General features: G+C 40.0%; 4 protein-coding genes across 5 annotated transcripts in view; 3 read left to right on the top strand and 1 right to left on the bottom strand.

The window, feature by feature from the left end:
• Nucleotides 1-1,437: 1,437 nt before the first annotated feature.
• tmem168b (transmembrane protein 168b) lies at nucleotides 1,438-10,621 on the top strand. 2 transcript variants are annotated; one of them, XM_048256742.1, is made up of 5 exons: nucleotides 1,438-3,635; nucleotides 3,726-3,891; nucleotides 4,007-4,149; nucleotides 8,066-8,340; nucleotides 9,107-10,621. In XM_048256742.1, the coding sequence occupies exons 1-5, from the start codon at nucleotides 2,755-2,757 to the stop codon at nucleotides 9,649-9,651; spliced, it is 2,010 nt and encodes a 669-aa protein (XP_048112699.1). In that variant the 5' UTR covers nucleotides 1,438-2,754; the 3' UTR covers nucleotides 9,652-10,621. The 2 variants fall into 2 exon arrangements, with proteins under 2 accessions (XP_048112699.1, XP_048112698.1); XM_048256741.1 differs by having other exon boundaries at nucleotides 1,438-3,891.
• Nucleotides 10,622-11,213: 592 nt separating this feature from the next.
• Nucleotides 11,214-16,570, top strand: LOC125303438 (kinesin-like protein klp-3). Its single transcript, XM_048257198.1, has 13 exons — nucleotides 11,214-11,545; nucleotides 11,694-11,804; nucleotides 12,318-12,434; nucleotides 12,743-12,871; nucleotides 13,211-13,324; nucleotides 13,431-13,594; nucleotides 13,683-14,340; nucleotides 14,512-14,654; nucleotides 15,116-15,176; nucleotides 15,272-15,480; nucleotides 15,656-15,842; nucleotides 16,133-16,228; nucleotides 16,343-16,570. The coding sequence occupies exons 1-13, from the start codon at nucleotides 11,237-11,239 to the stop codon at nucleotides 16,490-16,492; spliced, it is 2,448 nt and encodes an 815-aa protein (XP_048113155.1). The 5' UTR covers nucleotides 11,214-11,236; the 3' UTR covers nucleotides 16,493-16,570.
• Nucleotides 16,571-17,101: 531 nt separating this feature from the next.
• On the bottom strand, nucleotides 17,102-20,941 carry znf277 (zinc finger protein 277). Its single transcript, XM_048256837.1, has 12 exons — nucleotides 20,839-20,941; nucleotides 20,359-20,557; nucleotides 20,139-20,227; nucleotides 19,701-19,783; nucleotides 19,483-19,574; nucleotides 19,144-19,254; nucleotides 18,918-19,050; nucleotides 18,516-18,583; nucleotides 18,297-18,393; nucleotides 18,172-18,214; nucleotides 17,855-18,029; nucleotides 17,102-17,365 (listed from the first exon to the last, which is right to left on the bottom strand). Exons 1-12 carry the CDS (start codon nucleotides 20,867-20,869, stop codon nucleotides 17,179-17,181), a joined length of 1,308 nt encoding a protein of 435 aa, XP_048112794.1. The 5' UTR covers nucleotides 20,870-20,941; the 3' UTR covers nucleotides 17,102-17,178.
• A 62-nt stretch (nucleotides 20,942-21,003) lies between these two features.
• Nucleotides 21,004-21,556, top strand: part of dock4 (dedicator of cytokinesis 4) — a gene marked incomplete in the record, with an annotated part of 29,691 nt that continues 29,138 nt past the window's right edge. The window contains 1 exon segment of the mRNA XM_048256836.1: nucleotides 21,004-21,189. Within this exon segment, the coding sequence (XP_048112793.1) occupies nucleotides 21,153-21,189 (37 nt within the window).

Genomic DNA, 21,556 nt, shown 5'->3' with positions numbered 1-21,556 from the left:
ATGATATGTATCAATGACCATAGTACAGCCCGTAGTGGATATCTGATCACAATGTGTACATCATGTGTACAATTTAACTCATTGTTTTGTCGATACCAGTGTGCTCAGAATTTTTGGTATGTTTTCAGGCCAAACCCAACCAGTGCTCTTTTGGTATTGGTTTGCAGTGTTTACAAAACACTTGTAAGATATGCAATATTCATGTAATCTCTATTCTAGAACATTTAGAAATTTCAAGTTGCAATATGTAGTTTTTGTATTTAGGAAAATGAAAATGCCCCTAGATGTACAATTATTATTCCCAAGGAACTGTGAGAAGACAGTGTTTGGCCATGCATTTGTAAGGTATTGTGAGAGTTGCCTCTCCTTACTTCCGTTAAGACCTAACATTTAAAGAAATGCAATTATATGCCTGAATCTGAGATATTGAGGTTTCTCAGTGTTGGGCTACCTCTGTTATTTTAGCTATTCAGTGGTGTACTGCTATGCCAGTGGTCTTTTGTTGAAGGTTAATTGATTTTAAAGTAGATAGGTTACCTGGGAACATATTAGGGCATCTTCAGGTAATGGGGGAAGTGTATATGTAGTGTCCATGATGTAGTAGCCTACTTTGCTCGACTTAAGAAAGAGTCTGATGTAATGAGTATGTTACTAGAGAACAATAATACAACTGAGTTGTATGTATGTCAACACACTGACTGAGTAGTTATGTTCTGGGTACTGAAACATAGCCTGTAGTTGTCTTTAGGATCACTACTGAATTGTAGTAATAGTTTTCAAATAACTGTGTGAATTCACCAGTAGATGGCATCATCAGTATTCCTTTTGAAGCAGACATAGTTTCTTTAGTCATTGCTTTTGATCTGTTAATTGAAGCAAGTGATAAAAAAATGCTGTTTACTGTTAATACAATTATCCGTATAGTGCAATTTCAACTGCTATGTAAGGTATGTTGTTTCATTTTTGATTCCTCAAATGTTTTACTAATCGAAATCTTTATTATATATTGGAAGTAAAATGATTTAATTTTTCTTAGTGCAGGTGTCAACTCAACAATTAGGTCGAATAAGAAAGAATTCATATGTAGTCTATTCTGTTTATTGCTTACTTGCGGTAGACCTGTTTTGAGGACTAAATGGTTGTGTATTTTGCACTTAACTTCATCTCAGACTTGGAAAACGGGGCCTTGTGACATTGGTTGTTTTTGGTGGTAGGCCTACAGTGATATGCTATATAACTAACTGTGTTGAATGAAAAGAGTGAAGGTCTGCAGTATTAACAGTATTGTAGATACAGTCTTCTTCTCCCTGTAATTCCAAGCTGTAGCCTATATGGCCATCCCTTGACAGAACCTGAATGCTCTTTTATGTGGATCCCTCTCACCATAACTAAGTCTATTATTATTATTACTATTATTATTATTATTATTATTATTATATTATTATTATTATTATTATTATTACATAATAATTTAAAATGTCATTGACACTTAATAACTAATCATCTGTTTCCAACGTGTGCTTAATGAGATTGTCCTGTAGGTACTATTTTGCTGAAAAGTAAGAATGGGAAGAGGTGGAACACTGAATGTTGTCCTGTAATTGGTTCCATAACAAAATGAAATAAATATTTTCCAAAAAGCTATGTTGCACTTTGCAAATATGTTATCTGACATTTCATATAGTCTGAATCCTGATAGAAGTTCGATAGACCTAAGCCAAGGATTCAGACTATCTCAAGCTAAGACCGCATGTTTGCTGCAGTTGTCCGTGAACACCAATAGCTGTAACGCTTAAGTGTGAAAATTCGGTTTGTTTGAAAAGACATGCCGTAGTTTACTTTGACAGAGACGGGGATAAAGTTTTGAACTCACTCAAAGCGGATAGATTTGCAACAGACCGAGTGATTTCTTGACACGCTGACTCTGCTACATTCTTTAAATTATCTCAGTGAAATAATCTTGCTTGCGAGATTGCAAATCAATGACTGACATTTAAGTTTACACATTTTCTGATCTACTCGGTACTTGCAGTCTTTGACGTAAGGTGTCAAGCTAGCTAGCTAGCTAGCTTTATCAATTTATTTTAAAACGGTGACTGGGCTTTTTAAACAAGTGCCAGATTATATTACTTAGGGTTTATGTATGCATTGAGTAAATTATCAGTTTTCTGGGTCTTTTGTAACTCAGATTTTCCTATGGAAAATATATCTAGTGTTCACTACTGTTAGCTGTGCAACGTTATGTTATATTAGCATTTAACGTTAGCTGTCCCTAGCAAAGTTAGTCAACGTAGAAGTAAGTTAGTTTGCAAGTGACTTGTGATCTGTCATAAAAGTTATTGTTGGGTTGTCATTGAAGTAACTCATGGTAACTGACGTTACATTCACCTCGGCATCACGGTGATTGTCTCAAATTATTAACATGACTATATTTCTCGTGCCACTTGTCTGAAGTTTACATAATGTAGCTGAGTCCGACGAGAAGCTAGCTAGCTAGCTACCTCGCTGCTTATGTTTACATAAGGTTAAGATGGTTTGCTATTTAACTAAATGTCGTAGACAACTCTACCAAGATTCCATGGCCTTAGAATTGGTCTGTGTCTGAGTTGTTAGAAGTGTTTAAAATGAGATCGTATTTACAGCTGTGAGGGAATCTTTGGCAAGTGTTCACACATTTATTTCAGGGGACAGTTACCCCAAAATACCTGAGTCCTATTCACATTATTCAGGGAGGTCGAGTGTTTTAGTGTCGAGATGTGCAGGTTACTGAAGTATTGCATTAGTCACTGTCTGTATGCAGCAGTGACTAGGTTCAAGGAAGTTGTTAAAGATGTAAGTATGTGGACTTCTGTACGCTGCCTGGGCTACCTATCCAATCTCAGTCTGTTTGTGGCTATATGTCTTGGGCTTTATGCTCGGTGGGAGAGGACTGCAGAATCAATTGTTCTGGTTATTTTGATTTTGGGGCTCTTTGTCCTTGGAATAGCAAGTATTTTTTATTATTATTTCAGTATGGAGGGTGTCAGTCTTAGCCTCTTCCATATCTGGTTTGGATTTCTGCTCGGCCTTCTGTGTTTTCTCAATAACCCTTCCCCTGAGATAGATGTTAAAGAGGAAGCCACCAATTACTTACTTGTGGCAAGTGTAGTCATATTTACTATGTGGGCACTTTTGGAAAGAATCTGTGGCAACACTAAACCCAATTTCATCTTCCTCACATCTTATGAAGTCCTGGAGCTGACTGGCTTCACCGTTGCCAGCACTATTCTGCTTATTGATGAATCTGCATGTGTTGGTGTTCTGTCGGTAGCGCTGGGTGTGCTGCTTGTGGCGCTCCGGACAAAGTCTTTCCTGGCCCTCCCCAATACAATCTGTTTTGTGGCCATCAATGCAACTGTGTTTTTTAAATCCCTGAACATGTCCACCAATCCGTTTGCCTTGGCGTGCTTCTTTGTGCGTCTCGTCTGCCAGCCACTGCTGGACGTCTACTTCAGTGGCCAGTCTGCCATGGAGCGCTGGCAGCCACTGCTGCTGCGGGCAGGTCTGTGGCGCAGGCTCTCACTGCTGCCATTACTCGCCGTGGAGGTTGCATTCTTTTTGCTGGCTGCCGTTAAGCTCGGACACCTGGATCTGTGGTACCTGCTCATCCCTGGATTCTTTATATTTGGGCTGTTTTGGGTGATCTGCCACGTGGTGTTAATCGTCACACTCTGGGGATTCCATAGTAAGCTGAGCGACTGTCAGAGAGTGCTCTCAGGACAGAGGTCAGACATGAGCAGCCTGGACAGGGTCATGGCGTCGAAAGGGATGCGACACTTCTGCCTCATTTCACAGCGCTTGGTCATCTTCAGCGTTGTGTCCACTATTATCCTTGGGGCCCTCTCATGGCAGGTAAGCAATAATGTCAGATGCACTAAAGCTCACTGCTCTTACTATTTTAGGCGGAACACTGCATCAAATTATATCTGTTGAATTATTTCATAATACTAATGCCTCTGTCCTGCAGCCATCCAACAGTCTCTACATTAGTCTGCTCTTGCTGGTTTTGCCTCTGGAGTCTTTGGCCCATGGTCTCTTTCATGAGCTTGGCAGCTGTCTTGGAGGGACTTCAGTGGGCTATGCTGTGGTCATCCCCACCAACTACTGCAGGTGGGACACATTGACATGTCTTGTTTTAGTTCTGTTGTGGATGTATTCCTGTCCCAGTGTTTGTGAAGCAGGCATTAGCAGGATGAGGCAGTACAGCTCTTAAGATGTCACTACCACTGCATGAGGCATAAATAAGCAGCTGGAACCAAGTACAAACTTGCATGCAGTGTGTGTGTGTGTGTGTGTGTGTGTGTGTGAGTGCTATAGATTTATTTGTTATTGATTGTGGACCTGGCAGTTTAGATAAATTTCACCCACATCCTATGAGACAGATGAAAGGCACAACTCTAAATAATGCATACCACGAGAACTTAAACAGTCTAATATGTCACTCACTCACTATTCAGAATTTATCCGGGAAAATGGGATCCTCGAATCGCTCAGAGACCCTTGTAATGTAACTGAATATCTTTATTCACCAAAGCCAAGCCTATGTGCACAAGGAATCTGACTTGGCACCATTGTTCACACTTACATCATGTAACAATAGTACTCATTCAATACTGCTATAAATAAATTTGACTACAATTGACTTCACCATCAGAGCCAAAAGGGCATGAAAGATGAGTATAAGTTCTAGGGTCCTAACCTTGAACAATCTGGGGTGGGGGTTGGGGTGAGTTGGAGTGAAACTTCTCAGGGGGCTTAAAATTCCTTGTAGAGCCCCAGTCACTGATGGACACACTGTAGACATTCAAGGACCTCACACAAAATGCAGAACATACATTTTAAGTATTATGTTTATAATGATTATGAATGACTGCCTCTGTGCAAACTTGTGTGTGTATCTACAAACAATATGTGTGTGTGTGTGTTGTTTGTATGTATATATATATATATATATATAAGCGTAGGGTTGCAAAATTCCGGGAATTTTCAAAGTTGGAAACTTTCCATGGGAATTAACGGGAATATATGGGAATTAACAGGAATAAACGGGAATTAATGGGAATAAACTGGGTTGTTTTTTAATATGGCAAGTTAGTCTATAACAGGGAACTTAAATGTAGCGGACAAAACCCCATCTTGCAGCATAATATTAGTTAAAACAACCTGATTTAATGCAATTTCAGTCAAATTTCTACCCTGCACATATGTCAATCACATGCACACAGCAATTGGCATAGGCTGCTAGAAATCTATGGTGCGTTCATATGCATGGGGAAAAAATGTTCCAACCAATCGGATTTTGTTGTTGAGTGGTGTAGTGTATCTTGGGCAGTTCAGTGTTGCTAGTTTAGCACACTAGTAAACCATAGGCAGAGAATGGGATCCCCGCTAGCATGCTAGCTAGCTTTGTATGCTAAGCTAAGCAAAAATCCGAACATACAAATCATATTGCTTATTACGAAACAAAATGTTAATGTTTGTATATGAAACAGTTTGTATGAATTACCCAAAATTCCATGTTCATTTCCGTAAATTCCCATTAATTCCCATAATTTCCTTTAATTCCATGAAAGTTTCCAATTTGGAATATTTCCAAAATTCCCCAGCTTAACTTCCCATGGTAAGTTTCCGGAAATTTTCCAGAAATTTACAGGAAATTTTCCGCCCCTTTGCAACCCTATATAAGCGCTTTCAGACATACGTGTAAGACCGGAGGTTCTGCGGATGTTAAACGGTGGGGCCGTATATCTGAATGACATAAGCGGTCATGGAAGTCCGAATTTAGCCGGTTGTTCTACACCCCCCCCAGTATTTCCTTCGGAAATGTGCTGTGTCTGAACAAAGCATAGAACATGCGGTTAAAATTCACACCTAGTGAGAGGGCGTGTCGGTGACGTTTCTTTCGTGCGTCCATGTGGTTAGATCTGACTTACATGTCAGTGTTATGATGGAGTGGCATAGTGCTGTCCAGAAAATATCCGACCTGGAAAGATGCAGACATCACGGAGCTACTGTCCATGAGGGCATACAACATTTTGATGGAACACATGAAGGAACGGCAAAGAGACACGCTTGTAGCCTACAACTGCATGGCAAGGCCAAACGTAATTCAAAAGACTGAATCATCATAAGCAGAAGGCTTGAGAATGCAGTAGCCTACAGCGACGCTTGTTGACGACAATAACAGGAGTATTTAATAAATTGTTAGCCAACACGGTTTTCTGTTCATTGATAGCCTTCTCATGACCTCACAGATGAGCTCGCTTTGATATTTGTTGAGCATAAATATGCCTAGAGAAAAATGCAAACTAAGAAAACCCAACTTTGTTCCCATCCTTACGTGAAATGCAATAGACACATGGGGAGAGGATGCTTTTGGAAAAAAAATAAACCATGAAAAAAACTAACCACTTCACTGTTATGTTAGTATTTTGTTTGTTGCTTAAAAACGTTGTATATGATGGCCTTGAAGTCTTAAGTTAGCCTACTAAATTGGCTGGTAGCCTACCATAAAGTTTGTGCATGCTCTCTCTCCAACTCAGATTTGGGGTTCCATAACCAGATTTGGGGTTCCATAGAAAAACAGATAAATGTGTTTATTCTGCTACATACAAATACTGTAGGTTAAAACAGATAAAATGTGTTTATTCACGACAATATATTTTTCTTCTTTAGCCTACATAATGCATAGGCTACACTTTGTAAACAATCAGCAGCTGTGACAGGCAGCTGCAGCATATATTCTAAGGCCATATCTCGTGATCTTGTGAACTCTACAAGCCCCCACCCCTCACTCGACAACCACACGGAGATTCTGTAATAGTTTTTATTAGTTTTTATTTTACCTTGTCTACATTACACTTTACTCTCCTATTTGTCTATATTATTTATGCTGGTCTCTAGACCTTACTCTTGCACTGTTGCACTGTTGGACTAATGTTGGACTACCTTTTTGCACCTCCACCATGACACTCACTCTCTTGAGCACCTTGCCAGGCACACATAACTAAGGACTATGGTTGGACTACTGTTTGCACCTTCACCATGACACTCACTCCCTTTAGCACCTCACCAGTCCCGCCCTGTCACTACAAGCCGCCTTATGCTTGATCACCCTCAAGCACATTGGACTTTCTTAATTTAACTTGTATAGTGTATTTAGTTTTGTTAGTTTTCTTATCTGTCTTATCTTCTACTGTCTTTATTGTACAGTGGAGTTTAGTTATATGTTTATACTTATGTTTACTATTTCTGCTGTAAGTGCATGTTGTGTGTTATTTCTGTATGCTACTTGAGACCCTTGAATTTCCCCTTGAGGATCAATAAAGTATCTCTATCTATCTATCTATCTATACCTATCTATCTACCTATTCCAACATATTCTACCTTGTCTTATTTCCAAAGCCAGTGCTGGATAAACAAATGCGACAGAGGAAAAGTTATTTGGTGTTGCTTTAAGAATGGAGCAAATAGTTGATTTGGCAAGTCCTAAAGTTTCTGCTACATGTCACATGCTTCCTGCTACAGCCGTATTCTGGCCTATTTCACTCACCAACCTCGATGGACTGCAGCGAGTTCCAATGCACAGCTATAAATGCCAATGCTTGGAAAGAACTCCAGACTTCTTGTGTGCTTAATGAGTCATGGAGTAATGAGGACGCAGGTCACAGTTGACCTTGAAACTGCTTGTCAGTCAGCTATTTCTAATAAAAAAAATTTAGCCATTTAGAAATGAGGTGACCATGTATATAATGGCTGTAATTCCTGAACACTTTTGCAATTTTTGTTCAAACCCTTGGATTAGAGCTGAAAGTCTACACTTCAGGCACATGTTGAATGCTTTGTTTCAGATCCACTCTAGTGATGCAAAATCACTAGAGTGATCTGTTTCAGATCCACTCTACTGATGCAAAATTACAAAAATTGTGTCCTAATATTTATGGACCCAACTGTGGTTTATAAGTCTGTCATGTTGTATTTAACTTTTGATGCCCTCTCCCTCATTCCCCCTCCCTCCATGCTGCAGTCCAGATGGCCAGCCCATTCTCCTGCCCCCTGACCAGGTGCAAGCGCTGAACCTGCGCTCCACGGCCATGCTAAACCACGCCCAGCGCTTCTTCTCCCACCACATGATCGACACGTTTGGCTGTGACTACTCCACCAGCGGCCTGACTCTGCAGGGCTTGCAGGCCAAGCTGTGTGCCTTCCTGGAGAGCACCACAGCTGACGGTCCACGCCACGACACATATGTGGTGTTCTACAGTGGACACACACACTACAGCGGAGACTGGGCCCTTGCAGGTACAGCATTCATAACTAAAAGAAATACAAATACTGCACTATACTGCATGTGCTCTTTTTATTTACATTTGGGACTGGCAAGCAGGGCTTTTTGAGACTGAACTAGTGACTCCAAGTAAATCAGTGACAGTACTGGCGTGTAATCCTCCTCAGGCCTCTTCTGTCAACAGTGTGTCCAAGTAAGTTGTGCTGACAAGTAACCAATAGTTTGCCACTATTGGTCTAAAATTGTTTTTTATTTGTTCAGTTATACTCCATATATAATTTTATTAACTTTTCTTAATATTCATGACAAGTTAAATTTAAAGAGATGGTGGTCCAACGGCGGACCACAAGTGGCACGCCACCGGCAGCATACCTCCAACGGTCCGCTATCTGCCAATCTGATTTTGCTATCTGGGATGTGGCACCTTGAGATGAGTTAAGACCTGCAAGTGTACCTAAACAACTTGACTGAACAGGAAAGCTTATGAACTTCCTCATTAGCTTTCCTTAGCATTAGCATTTCCACTATCACATTCTTTTTGTAAATCTGCGTCATTCACTGCAAACACACACTATGCACTGCCACCCCAGTTTAATTTTTCCACTTCACTCGATTCTTGATTGAGCTCTAATAAGAGGCTAATAGAAAATGGTAGATTAGTTAATATCAGATTAGTTAAAGGGATTACCTCAGCAGTCAGATTACAGCAGCTGTATGTGACTGGCATTGTTGACTGACATGAGTGTTTTGTGTTGTTGTTGTTGTTGTTGTTGTGATCAGGGGGAGAGACCCTGCGGCTGGAGGAGATTCTGGCCTTCTGGAGAGAGAAGAACACGGGCAGCTGCTCTCGGCTAATCCTCGTCTTGGACACTGAGAACTCGTTACCGTGGGTGAAAGCGCGCCGGGTGGAGGATGTCTACGTGGCGGTCCAGGGTGCAGAGCTCACCCACAGCTCGGACGTGGAGGTGCAGAACGCACCGCAGCTCGGGGACTTCACCGCCGAGTGGGTGGAGTTCAACTGTAACCCCGGCAGCGCCATCCGCTGGACAGAAAGGGGCCGCATAGTCAAGGCAGTCTACGGCCTCTCCAGAAACTGGGGGGACTACGAGCTTCACTTGCCCACTGGGAGTGATGTGGCCAACCACTGGAGAGTGAACTTCCCACGGCTCACCTACCCAGTGGTGCAGCTGGCCCATTGGTCAACCAGGCTGAATCTCTTCTGGATGTGCAACCTATTTCTGAAGTGTCTCAGGAAGATTAAACTCACCTGGTTTCCACCTGTTGTTCTGGACACTGGCCAAGGCTTCAAATTGGTTAAATCTTAGAGGAGGGTCTACATTTTTTTACCATCAGCATTGCACATTGGATATAATTAAAAAAAAGGATATTCATTTGATTATAATTGATTGTTATTATAATGTTTCTTTTTTATCAGATGATATACAATTTTATTTGAAAACAATTTTTACTGTGTTTTGTTCATAAATTGTTTTCTTAGCATTTGTTTCAATATTTGTGTTCATCCTTGACTCTTTTCACACTCCAGATCTCAGCTACAGCAAATGTGGCTTTGAACCGGAAAGGATTTGAATTCCAGTTATAGATCTCTCATAGTCCAAAAAGATGATGTCTATCCACAATATAATTACACTATTTGGAAAGTTGGAAAATGAAAGTACAGAATGATTCACAGTCATTCACATACAAATGACAAATCACATTCAAAATAATATGCACTAAAATGTTGTTAAATTTTGTGTTTAAGATTTTTTATTTTGTGTACATATAGCCCACAGTTGATGACAAACGACTTTACTTTTGTTTATCCTGCTGTGTTATTATTGCTGTAACCGAAGGAGAAACTTGAAAGTGATTCTTGGATGAGATTAGGTTGGGTTGTGTTTCTGACACTAGAGCAAGATACTAACAGCACAAAGGTCATTGTTTCAATGAGGAAGTTTAATCTTACAGTAGCTTACAGTGCAACAAAATTCCACACCATGTTTTTCCTGTTTGTCATTAATATTACATTTACCAGCTGCTTGGTTACACATGGTTACTGTACACGTTAGTGTGGAAGTCTGAATGTGAGACGCGTTACTGATGATTATAACTTAATACTGTGTGTGTTGTGTTTTGTCTGGAATCTGATGTAAAGAAGTTACTGCCATTCACAGTTATTGTAATGATCTCCTAAAGTGATCTACATTTAGATCTCTGCAGCTATGCACCGACTTCTGCCTGTCATTGAAGTGCCTTATAATATTAAAGCTTTAATTGTGCTACATCCATCAAGGATACCCAGACTTTTTTATGTATTGCAGGAAAATACTTATGAAATGCTACATTTAGTTTGTTCAGATCCTCTTAGCGGCAAACACTGTTGCAGAGTAGGGAAGATACAGCTTCCCATACTTATATTAAAGCTCCTCCTCTTATTGGAGCTGTGTTTGTTAGCCTGTGGTATCCATTTCATACTAGTCGCACTGTTCACAGGATCATCTGGACATGTCTATGACAATGCAGTATTAGCGAGCACTACCTTTTGCCTGTTCTTTTGATTGAATATATATATCATTTCAAATTTTGCCTTTATTTTTAGGGTCAGAGAAACAATCAGCACAGTCTTACTTGTGTCATGTTAAACCAGTAAACCTTGGATAGTTTAGTTAGACCAACATCTGCGTTACTATGCACCTCCCCTACTTGTCCTGTTTTCACGAGGCATGTGCAGATCAGTTTACCAAGTCACCTGTAACATGCTTGTCACCCCACCGCCTTGAGTTAAATAGGCACAACAGACTGGACTGTGAGTGTAGAAGAGTGATGTGCAGACACCATCTACCTCTCAAGGACTGCCTGTGTGTCTTAACACTGCCCACCTACACTGTGGACTACTGTTAATCTACAATGGGTAGCGGGGCCTCTGTCAGTGATCCAAGTGGAGACGTAGCAGAAGAAGTTCTACTAGAACCGAAGAGAGAGGATGCTGCCCAGTCCACATCGTGTCCAGGAGGAGGAGGTGCGGGGCAGCCAAGAGACGGACAGGACGGTGCGCTTCCCCCTGAGAATCCTCCTGTGCTGAAAGAGAAGCATGTGGAATCTGCAGAGAGGAACACAGAGGATACAGAAGGCTCCCTCAAACAAATGCCCAAGTCTGAGACAAGCCCAGTACCTGCTGATGCACCCAAGGAGGACATGTGCAGTACTGAGTTCCAAGTAGGCTTCATCTTCTTTCCAACATTGATTTTGTTTATCCTAAGGCTTCTCAGAAATGGATGATTTTACATACTACAGTTAAGATACCCTTGCTAGATATATGAATGTGTTTAACGTAACACTAGTAACACCCATGTCAATATTTCAGGAGAATCCACCTAGTGTTATGGTTGATGTAGATTCCAGCACTGCAAGTATGTCGGGAAGGGAGGAAAGTGAAGATCCTGAGGAGATTGAGAAGAGTTTCAAAACGTCTTATGTAATGTTCTGTGCTTTACTTTATCTACTTTGTTTCCATGTTCCATGCTGAGTTGTGGTGATAATAGCCGTAACCTAATACAATAATCCCAGTTGAACAAATGTAGGGGTATTGAGAAATGTTATTAAGAAGTGAAATGTGGCTTATGCATATAAGCAAACAGTTTTCGCCAGACGCAGGCATCACACAACATTTATTTTACTGTACGTTAATTTGCAACAGGCTTCATGGCAAAATGTGATTTGATGGACTTTCAATAGTTCTCTCGTGGTTATAGTAATAAGGTATTTCAAGTCAAGACCATATCGTTTCATATCAGTCATCACACATTTTTGTTTAGTAGAAGGGTGTCATTTAAAAAAAAAAAAATTTGTATGTTAGGGGGTAGAACATTTCACCCTATAGTAGTAGTAGTTGGGCACTTGTATGGTGCAGAAGAAGCAAACATAATTATTATGTTTATTTATATATTTATTTATTTTAAACAATTACTGCTTTCTTGTCTTGTGCAAGGAATCAGTAGACAACGAGGAAGTTCCACTGGCTTTTGAGAGTTTTTTACACCGGAATGGCATCCTCTACAGCTGCCTTAGCCAACATGGCCACAGAATGTATGTTGATGAGTCAAAGGTAACAAGAAGAAAGGCTAAGATGTTTACTACAACTTGTCCCTAATGCAGCTGGAATTGAACTAATTTGAACTGATTCTTAACATTTGCAAGTGCTAGTTCTAATTCTAGCCTGTAGTCTTTTTCTGCATTTATTGAAATTCTCTCATCTCGCCTTTTATCTCAGGGACTTGTTCCTTTTCCAACGGAGTGGTATGACCAAGGAAGATTTATACGTGGGGAAAAGGAGGTCATTATGTTATTATTGCCTTCTTTTATGTTGTGTGTATGTAGCACTTTTAAGTAGTCCTAAGTGATGTTTTTTTACAGGTGATGGATCAAGCTGAGGATCCCGTCAATAGCCACAATGTAAACAATACAACGTCTGTGGCTGATAATGACCGAGCTGGTGTGGTCTACATTCAGGGAAAGGGGACTGTCATGACATATATGTTTGAGGTTTCTCATACATTTTTGACACATTTTGGGCATTACCGGTAATCTGAAATCAAATATTTACTGCTAGTTATGTTCACAAAATAAATGTTATATTATATCAGCTTAACTTATGACTCTTATGGCCTACTTGTACCATTTGTGATCTTGTACCATCGGTTAACAACATATTTCTTATTTTTCCTCTCACTGAGGCAATGTGAAAACACACATCAGCCAATATGGATTCTGCTGGAATATTGTAGAATGCAGCACATCCTATAAATCAGCTTTGTGCCGTTGTCATTTCACTTGCTTGAACTGTCTGGGAACATGACGGTGACACTTTCTTTTCTAACTCAGGAAAAGGTGAACATCTGCAGATACTATGATATTCAGTCAGGACTGTGGCTCTTATTACCTCTACAGTGGGAGATGGACATTGATTTTGTCAAACAGAGTGTGAAAAGAATTATGGTAAAAGCTTGAAAATGTTGCAAAATGCATACTGTTACTCTTGCAGAGCCATATAACTGTTAATTGCTTAATTAATTAATTTTCTTGATTTTTTCCCCCTTGACAGGATACTCTTCCTGGTCTGGTGGACAAGAAAGAGATAACAGCAGCACTCAGGCTGTGCAACTATGATCCTGATGAGGTCATGTCTGTCTACCTCACTATATTTGGTAACAGCCTTTTTCAGTCCTCCAGCAAAGCACAACATTTTTCAGAGCTGAATTCTTTCCGGTATGCAGAAACAAAAATTACCTCAAAGCAAAAATGTCAGTATTACTGGCCATACTGTTGTTGTAACTTGACTTTGTGCCTCTTCAAGGAGCCATTTGGAAAAGGACAAGATAATTGAAGACCTCAAACAAAAACTTTACACAAAAGAGAATGAGCTAGAGAAACTTTTCCAGAGGAACAGCTACTTAAATCGAGATTCCGAGTACCTTGCTGATTTGGTCCACCAATTGAACCAGCGAGTAGCTGAACTTGAAGCTGACAAACAAGAGGCCAGTGAGAAAATCCGAGCCTTGTTGAACCGAAGGTCCACCGAAGTGCCAGCCAAGGTGCCCCCTAAACCCTCTGTAGATCTGGAGCACCTTCGACAAGTCAGCCGTTTGACTCACGAGTTGAACGTCTCCAACAAGCATCTGAGCTCCACTGTGCGTCACATGTTGGTGGATTTGCAGAATCATTTCAAGCAGTTGAGGGAGCTGGTGGAGAAAATGACTGAAGCAGAGCAGCACAGGGTTAAGGAGCAAGAGGAGCTTCGCTCCCTTTACATGAAAGAGGCCCTGGAGAGAAAAACTTTGTACAATAAACTTCTAGAGCTTCAAGGGAACATCCGGGTATTCTGCAGATGTCGAGGTAATGCTACAGCAAACTCCTGTGTGGAGGTGCCATCTGAACAGGAGATTGCAGTCATTCAGAAAGGAGGCAAGAAGAAATTTAACTTTGATAGGGTCTATTCACCAAACTCTACTCAGGTCAGTTGACAATATAGAAAAGGAAAATATGAAGGTTTTTATGCTTTAGCAATATATTTTAACATTGCTTATTTAACATGGATATTGTATATATATTTTCATGAACTAAATATCCTTACATTCTTTACGATGGGAGTGTGGAAGTACTTGACTGAAGGTGTTTACTTACAGGAACAAGTATTTGAGGGCACCCTACCCATCATAACTTCTTGTGTTGACGGATATAATGTATGCATCCTAGCCTATGGCCAGACAGGCTCTGGGAAGACATACACAATGATGGGACCTAAAAACAGTCCAGGAGTTAATATAAGGTAGCGTACATTTGTGTTCTTCAGCCTTACGTAGGGTTAGCAACCTGTTATTCTAGGTGTATGTTGTTTACTGTATGTGGGGTCCATGTTAGAATAGTTCTCCCTGTTTAATATTGAAGTCTAATGATGAGACTAATTGTTTGTCATTTGAACAGGACACTTGAACGCTGTGCATCAATATGTGATTAGCACACTTAGGTGTCAAAGTCACAGCTCAGGTTACTTGTAGTTCAGGTTTCCTCTGTTATTTATGTGGTGTGTTAAAATCCCTGTGGCTTAAACAGCTATGTCCCCAAGGGCTATCATCTGTGTGACATCTTATTAACAATTTTTATCTTTGGGGACAGTGGCAAAATAGCATCGATTTTGCTTGTGGTTCTGTATTGTACAATATGTATGTAAGCAGTGTGACAACATTTTTGTTATGTTACATACGATTGTTTACATACTGAATCTTTCAGGTCTGTCAGAGAGTTGCTGTCTATATGCAAAAACAGAGAAAAAGTAACATATACTCTAAAGGTGGGTGTCTTTTAAGGTACAAATGGTTATTGGAAATAAGATTCAGAAAGAATTAATTTAGAAATCTTCATATTAATAGTCAAATCCATGTTTAGGTATCCATGTTAGAGATCTACAATGACAGCCTGAATGACCTTCTGGCAAAGGACCCAAGTAATCATCTGGACATTCGTACCCAAGGAAAATCTGTCACTGTTCCAGGTTTGACACAAGTTGAAGTTAAGACTGAGGATGACATATTGCATGTCATGGAGATGGGTGAAAAGAACAGAAAGATAGCATCTACCAAAATGAATATTGAGAGGTACTTTGAGATCTTGCATTTAACTGTTACATAAATATTTATAGACTCAAATGTATTTATTTACTGTATGTATTATGCTGTTGCTGACATGATTATTGTAAAACACATATTTATTGTAATTTCCTGGTTCTTGTACTGTCCCTGTGTTCACCGTCCCTTTAATTCTGTTGTTCAGCTCTCGCTCTCACCTCATCCTCACCTTGACCGTGCTTGGGGCAGACAGCATCTCTGGGGTCATCTCTCAAGGGACACTGACCCTGTGTGACTTGGCTGGTTCTGAGCGCATCTCCAAGACCGAGGCCAAAGGGCAGCGCCTAGTGGAGGCAGCAGCCATCAACAAGTCCCTCACAGCATTAGGACAGGTACAAACACATAGGACACTCCACCATAACCACATACACTCATGTACTGGATCTACGGTTTTACTGATTTATCACCTGCGTTTGTGTAAACATCTGTCTCTAATATTTTTAACTATTAAAGAATTCCTCTTGAGAATGTTTTCTGCGATGGTTCACTAAATGGTAACCTACTGCAGTGAGATTGCCTTGAATACATTTTCACTTTGAAACTGGTAGATGGCACTGTGGTGTTAAGATCCAGTTGTTTTCATGTGAGGTAATAGTGCAACATGGTGTTCTTTGTCCATTAGGTTTTCAGTGCACTGAAATGCAATGCCATTCATGTGCCTTTCCGAAATTCAAAACTCACACATCTGCTTCAGCCATGCCTTTGTGGAGATGCCAAGGTAAGAAACCGGATACAACCTTACAAGCATGCATTCCAGACACAATAGTTTGTTGATTTTATAACACAGAATTTTGTATTATCTTTCTCTGTCTTTTGTGTGTGTGTATCTCAGGCTTGTGTGTTTGTGAACGTAAGTCCAGATGCACGAAACATGGTTGAAACTCTTAGTACGCTCCAGTTTGGCTCTTCAATACGTCAGGTGGCACTGGGAAAAACTACGCAGCATGTCACTTCAACACCAAACACCAAGCAAGACAAATAACCCCATTACAGACCTATGTACAGCACGTGCTCTTTTAAAAACATAAGTCCATAAATCTTACTGGACCAGTTATAGAGTGTTTTTGGAAATAATGCATCAATTTAGATGTAATCTAGCACTATCACAACAATCATGCTGTTTTGGATTCATTTGTATTCTTATTGTGCTTAGAAACATACACCCAAACACATTCCTGGAGTAAATCCCAATAAATACTTCATACTCAATGAGCATTTATAATGAAATTCCTGTATTTTATAGTTGTTTTGTTCGAAACTTACATATTCACAATGATATTAATCAAGGGTATCTTCTAACGACTAAAATATGTATTGGGCGTGTTCAAAAATAGAAAACTGCCATGTGATTTGTGGTGTTGCCTCCATATGGCAAAGTTGCTGAGTAAGATCCATCTGTGCTCTCAATACAGACAGTGTAATAAAGTGCCTATAAAACACACACATATATGCAATGTGACTTCACAAACATTTTGTTTTCTGGACATTGCTGTGGCAACATCACATGAAAAACATTTGGAAAAGTCATGCATGGGGAGATTGGGAAATGTACTGAAACCTATTCAGACACTTTGGTGTTAAATATTTACAACAAAAATACAATAGAACATATGAAACAGATTTTAAGAGGTAGAGCCCTCTTTTGAGACCAGGTCAGTGGCCTAAGGCCTAACAGGGACCATTCCTATCTTTCAGCAAGTGTTTCAGCACACTGCTTTGTTTCAAGGTCTCCAAGTTGGAAATATCTTCAGCTATAACCGGGATGCCCCCTCTATGATCTGCTTCCTCCGATTCATCATCACTGTCGGTTAAGGCACAGAGAAGAGCATCATTCTCATAGGTGGGGAAGTAATACCTGGAGAATCAAAAAACGTGTCCACATTAGTCATTTCATCAGAACTAACCTTTGACCTTAAAGATTCTCACAGTACCGGTACATTCATTCTAACCTATATTGAGACTACTTCCACATTGATACTATTGTGCCATTTTCACCAAGTCTATCACCAGTTTCATATGATATGCAATGTAATTGGTTCTTCACAATAACAAGCAGTGTTTCTTCATCTATAGATATGTTAGTTTTGGATAAGGAAGGCACAGGGTGTCTATCAAGACATTCATTACTCTTACTGCGTAAAAATCATTTTTATCATAAAAAAAGGAAGATGCGTGGAGCTGCTATATAGTTGAGACACCTGCATAAGCTAATGCACCCAAGCACACAATACAGAAATGACTGACTTTTGTGTGACTGACTTGTTTGGTTCTTAAAATCATATTTAGGGTTTAAGAGTAGATTTATACGTTCATGAAATGTAGTCCTATGTGCTAGTTAACTCACTGAGGTTGATCCCAAGTGGACCTCTCTGGGAGGGCCATGATATGACCAGCATCTGCTATGTGGAGAAGAACATCAGCTTTGGAGCTACATTTCTCCTGACAGGCATAGCATCGGCACTGATGGATTTCACGGCGGATGAAGTTGACCAGTTTTACCTGCTGGTAAAATGTCAAATCTGTGGAGGACACAGAAACAGTACATTTTCAGACAAGGACGTAATGGTTTAATAAATGTAGTTGTTAGGTCCAAATGAGAGAGCCACCAGGTCCTAAAAAAGGTATGAAGTCTGCCGGACAGTTCTATCAAATTATACTTACTGAGTTGCATTTTAAGTTGATGCAGATTGAATCCATGTGCTTCCTGGAAATAAAAGTAAAAATATGAACAAGAGTAAACCAACAATGTTATATCACTATACCTGAAGCCTGGGGTTGTAGTTCACCTGCATGTGTGTGTAGGTCTTCTCCATGGTTTCTGACTGCTGCTCACAGAATAGACACACGGCACAAACTGGATGAGCCTGCCAGTCCGACCAGTCACTGCAAAAAAGGGAAACAACCTTAAACAACCTCACTGCTATAAGTTTGCCATAAGCTAGGAATACACAAGAGAAAACTTAAGTGAGAGCTAGACTTGAGTAGACTTAAGTCACCCTGCTTACTCGTCATTTTCTGCTAAGATTTCACGGTCATCTTCAGACTGTACTTCCTCCCATGTTTTTCCAAGTTCCTGGACAGAAAAAATAAACAAAGTTAGGCAAAGGGTAAATGGCAGATTTACTTAAACTGTTACTATTATACATGTATACACATTATACATCTGTAAGACAACGCATGCAAAACAGTACAGAAGAGATATTTGCCTTGTGTGTGTGTGTGTTTATAGATCTGATACTTTTAAAGTTATGCACACACTAATGAGGCTTTTAAAATATGACTAATACATGTATAATGTATTAACTATACTACAAAACAACAGTTTCTGCTCTGATGGAATCTGACTGAAAGCTCCCTTCAATATCATGAATAGCTTCATTTTGAAATAAATGATTGCAAATACATGCCAGGTAATTGATGATGTAGAATCGGTCGTAGTCGTTATTGCTTGCACTAATCCTACGGTGTTGTTTCTTCCTCATGTGGTCTTTCAAGGTGGTCTTGTCTCGAAAGGTTTTCTCACAGTACAGACACTGCAAACTGAAAAGACATGCGAGTTCAGATAAGCCTCTTTCCTCCCATTAAGTTTAGTCAAAGGTTGGTAGAGCTGGATTGAGCAGACAAGACGCTCACTTGTCAAGTTTCCTTTCCAACGTGTCAAGGAGCTCTGTGCAGTACACAATGTTGTCAGGCAAGCCCACACTGAAAGAGTGCTCTTTGGCCATGTGGTTGAGCAGAGTGGACCTACAATGGGGATGATATATGTTAAGTATACAACTTTTTTACAGGTCAATGTTAATTACACACACATACTGTACAGAGTCTATGTGGCAAATCAAAGAAGCTGAACCTTAAGCAATGAGTGGCTACTTTTGCTGTCTACTGTAGCCTCCCAACAAAAAATCTGTAGACATTCCAGTCATAAGTTAAACCAATCAATTTCAATAAAAACATTATTTTTATTATGCCCACCTATTTCCTGTGAATTCTTCACTGCAGAACATGCAGACACGATGAAAGTTACAATCATCTCTTTCCTTCTGCTGCTGTTCAAGCACCTCCTCCTGAGGAAAAAAAAATCAATATATGACATGATCTTAAAGCATTTTATTAATAGGTGAGTGGAACTTTAATGCAAATATAAATAATGTAAAACAACTGGTAGCCTAATATAATAAGAGCATACGGACCAGCCGTCTTTGCTGAAGCTGCTCCCTGAGAATTCTATCCTCTGGCAGAGCATCACAAAGGAGGTAGTATTCTTCCTGTTGGTCTAAAATAATAACAACAAACACCCATATTGTTATTCAGCTCTGTATCAACTGTTTAGATTATTTATTAATGTATGACAAGTTATATTCAACTGAACATTTAGGATACTTCATTGGGATGTCAAATTATATTAAATACAGGGCACATTGTGGTGTTCATGCTGTGCAACACTGGACTCAAACTTATGTCAAACATTTACAATACTAAGTGAAAAGTCTAAAATAATGTTTAGATTGCATGCATTTATTGAAGTGGGAATGAACATACTACGGTATTTGTAGCAGTAGCCTATGAGTTCTAGTTATTTCATGTGATGCTCAGCCAACAAGCATGTGAGTCAAAACAGGCTTACATACCTACAGGACCCGTGGAATTGGTCTTGATCACACTACAAAAATCTGTAATGGGACTCTCTGAAAATCGTTTCCTCCAGTAAAGCATATAGCTATTAAAACACAAAGACAAAGCACATTTAAAGGGTCATATTGATCCCAATGGTATCAATGGACATCATATTGATATTGAAGTAGGCCTATTCACCGAGGTACTTCTGGTTAAACTGAAGTGTAGGCCTACCGTGAGAAGTCTGCAATGAGTCTAACATCAGCTATTACAACTTTATGTTCGAGGACGAGATGTTTAAGAAGTGCATTCTTCTCTGATAATGGTGAAGACTCTGAGCAAATTAAACAGGTGACCATTTTATTAGCGTCGTAAGAGCTGGAGGCGAGCTGCTCAGGAAAGGACAGAGGCTCCAGAATACAATCCAGATGACCTGAAGGGAGCAAAATGTGACTATTACTTTTAACATGTAACAAAGTGTATCCTCTCCTGTCAGACACCCAGTCATGCACTGTACGGTTGTAGGAATGCTTAGCCTATGGTTTCCCAAGTAACGGAGTCGAAAATAATGACCATGGTCACAGCCTTAGTCTATATCAATAAGATTGGATCCCCAAACAAAACCCACAGACACCAAAACGCTAGCCATTGTAATGTACAAAGCTGATCTTCGTTGAATCTTATGTAGAGCCTTGACTTAATTAGTTAGCTTACCTGCCTGACTCCCCTCCAGAGAGGCAGCCATGTCTGCAGCAAAGTAACACACACGTGACTCGTTATTGTCCAATCATAAACTGTGTTTTTACCAGGTTGTGGGATTTGCAGTGTTTTGCACTGACTGTACTTCATCTCCCACAATCCTCGCGCACGCAGGGTAGGGAACACACTGCACTGTAGTTTACACCTCTCGGTATTTGCATTCAGGACAATACAGTAGACGATGCTGCGATTGTAAAATGGACTAACCTCATGCATTTGAGGAACTCTACATGGCATGATATTTCCCAGGCTATTCATTTCGCTTCAAAATGTGGGTGCCCACCGAGCAAGAGAAATATGGCGTTGGTAGGTTTATTTTTCATTTCGGCTATTTCCGAAAATTAATTTGATTACCCAATTAGTCTATCTTAATTGGTTGTCTACTCTGTTGGTGACTGTAGAATTAATCACACCAGGTGGATTAGGCTAGTGTAATTGATTGGTGGTAGGCTATTGCAGCTGGTCAGGTTGAGTATAGTCTTTATTAGGTAACAGTCATCGACAGTTTTAAGACGTATCACCAAATAAACAATACAACCTTCCGATTTCGAAGGGTAGCCTATGCTACAGATGATATGTGGGCTAGCCAAATGGGCTGTTTTCTGTTTAGTCTACCATTTTCACCCTGGTAGACTATTGTAACACTGTAATCTTTGTGCTTCGATGCAGAATA

This window comes from Alosa alosa, chromosome 11, assembly GCF_017589495.1.
Source record: "Alosa alosa isolate M-15738 ecotype Scorff River chromosome 11, AALO_Geno_1.1, whole genome shotgun sequence".
NCBI lineage: Eukaryota > Metazoa > Chordata > Actinopteri > Clupeiformes > Clupeidae > Alosa > Alosa alosa.
The sequence above is the reverse complement of the archived record's forward strand: the minus strand, read 5'-3'. Positions and strand labels throughout refer to the sequence as shown.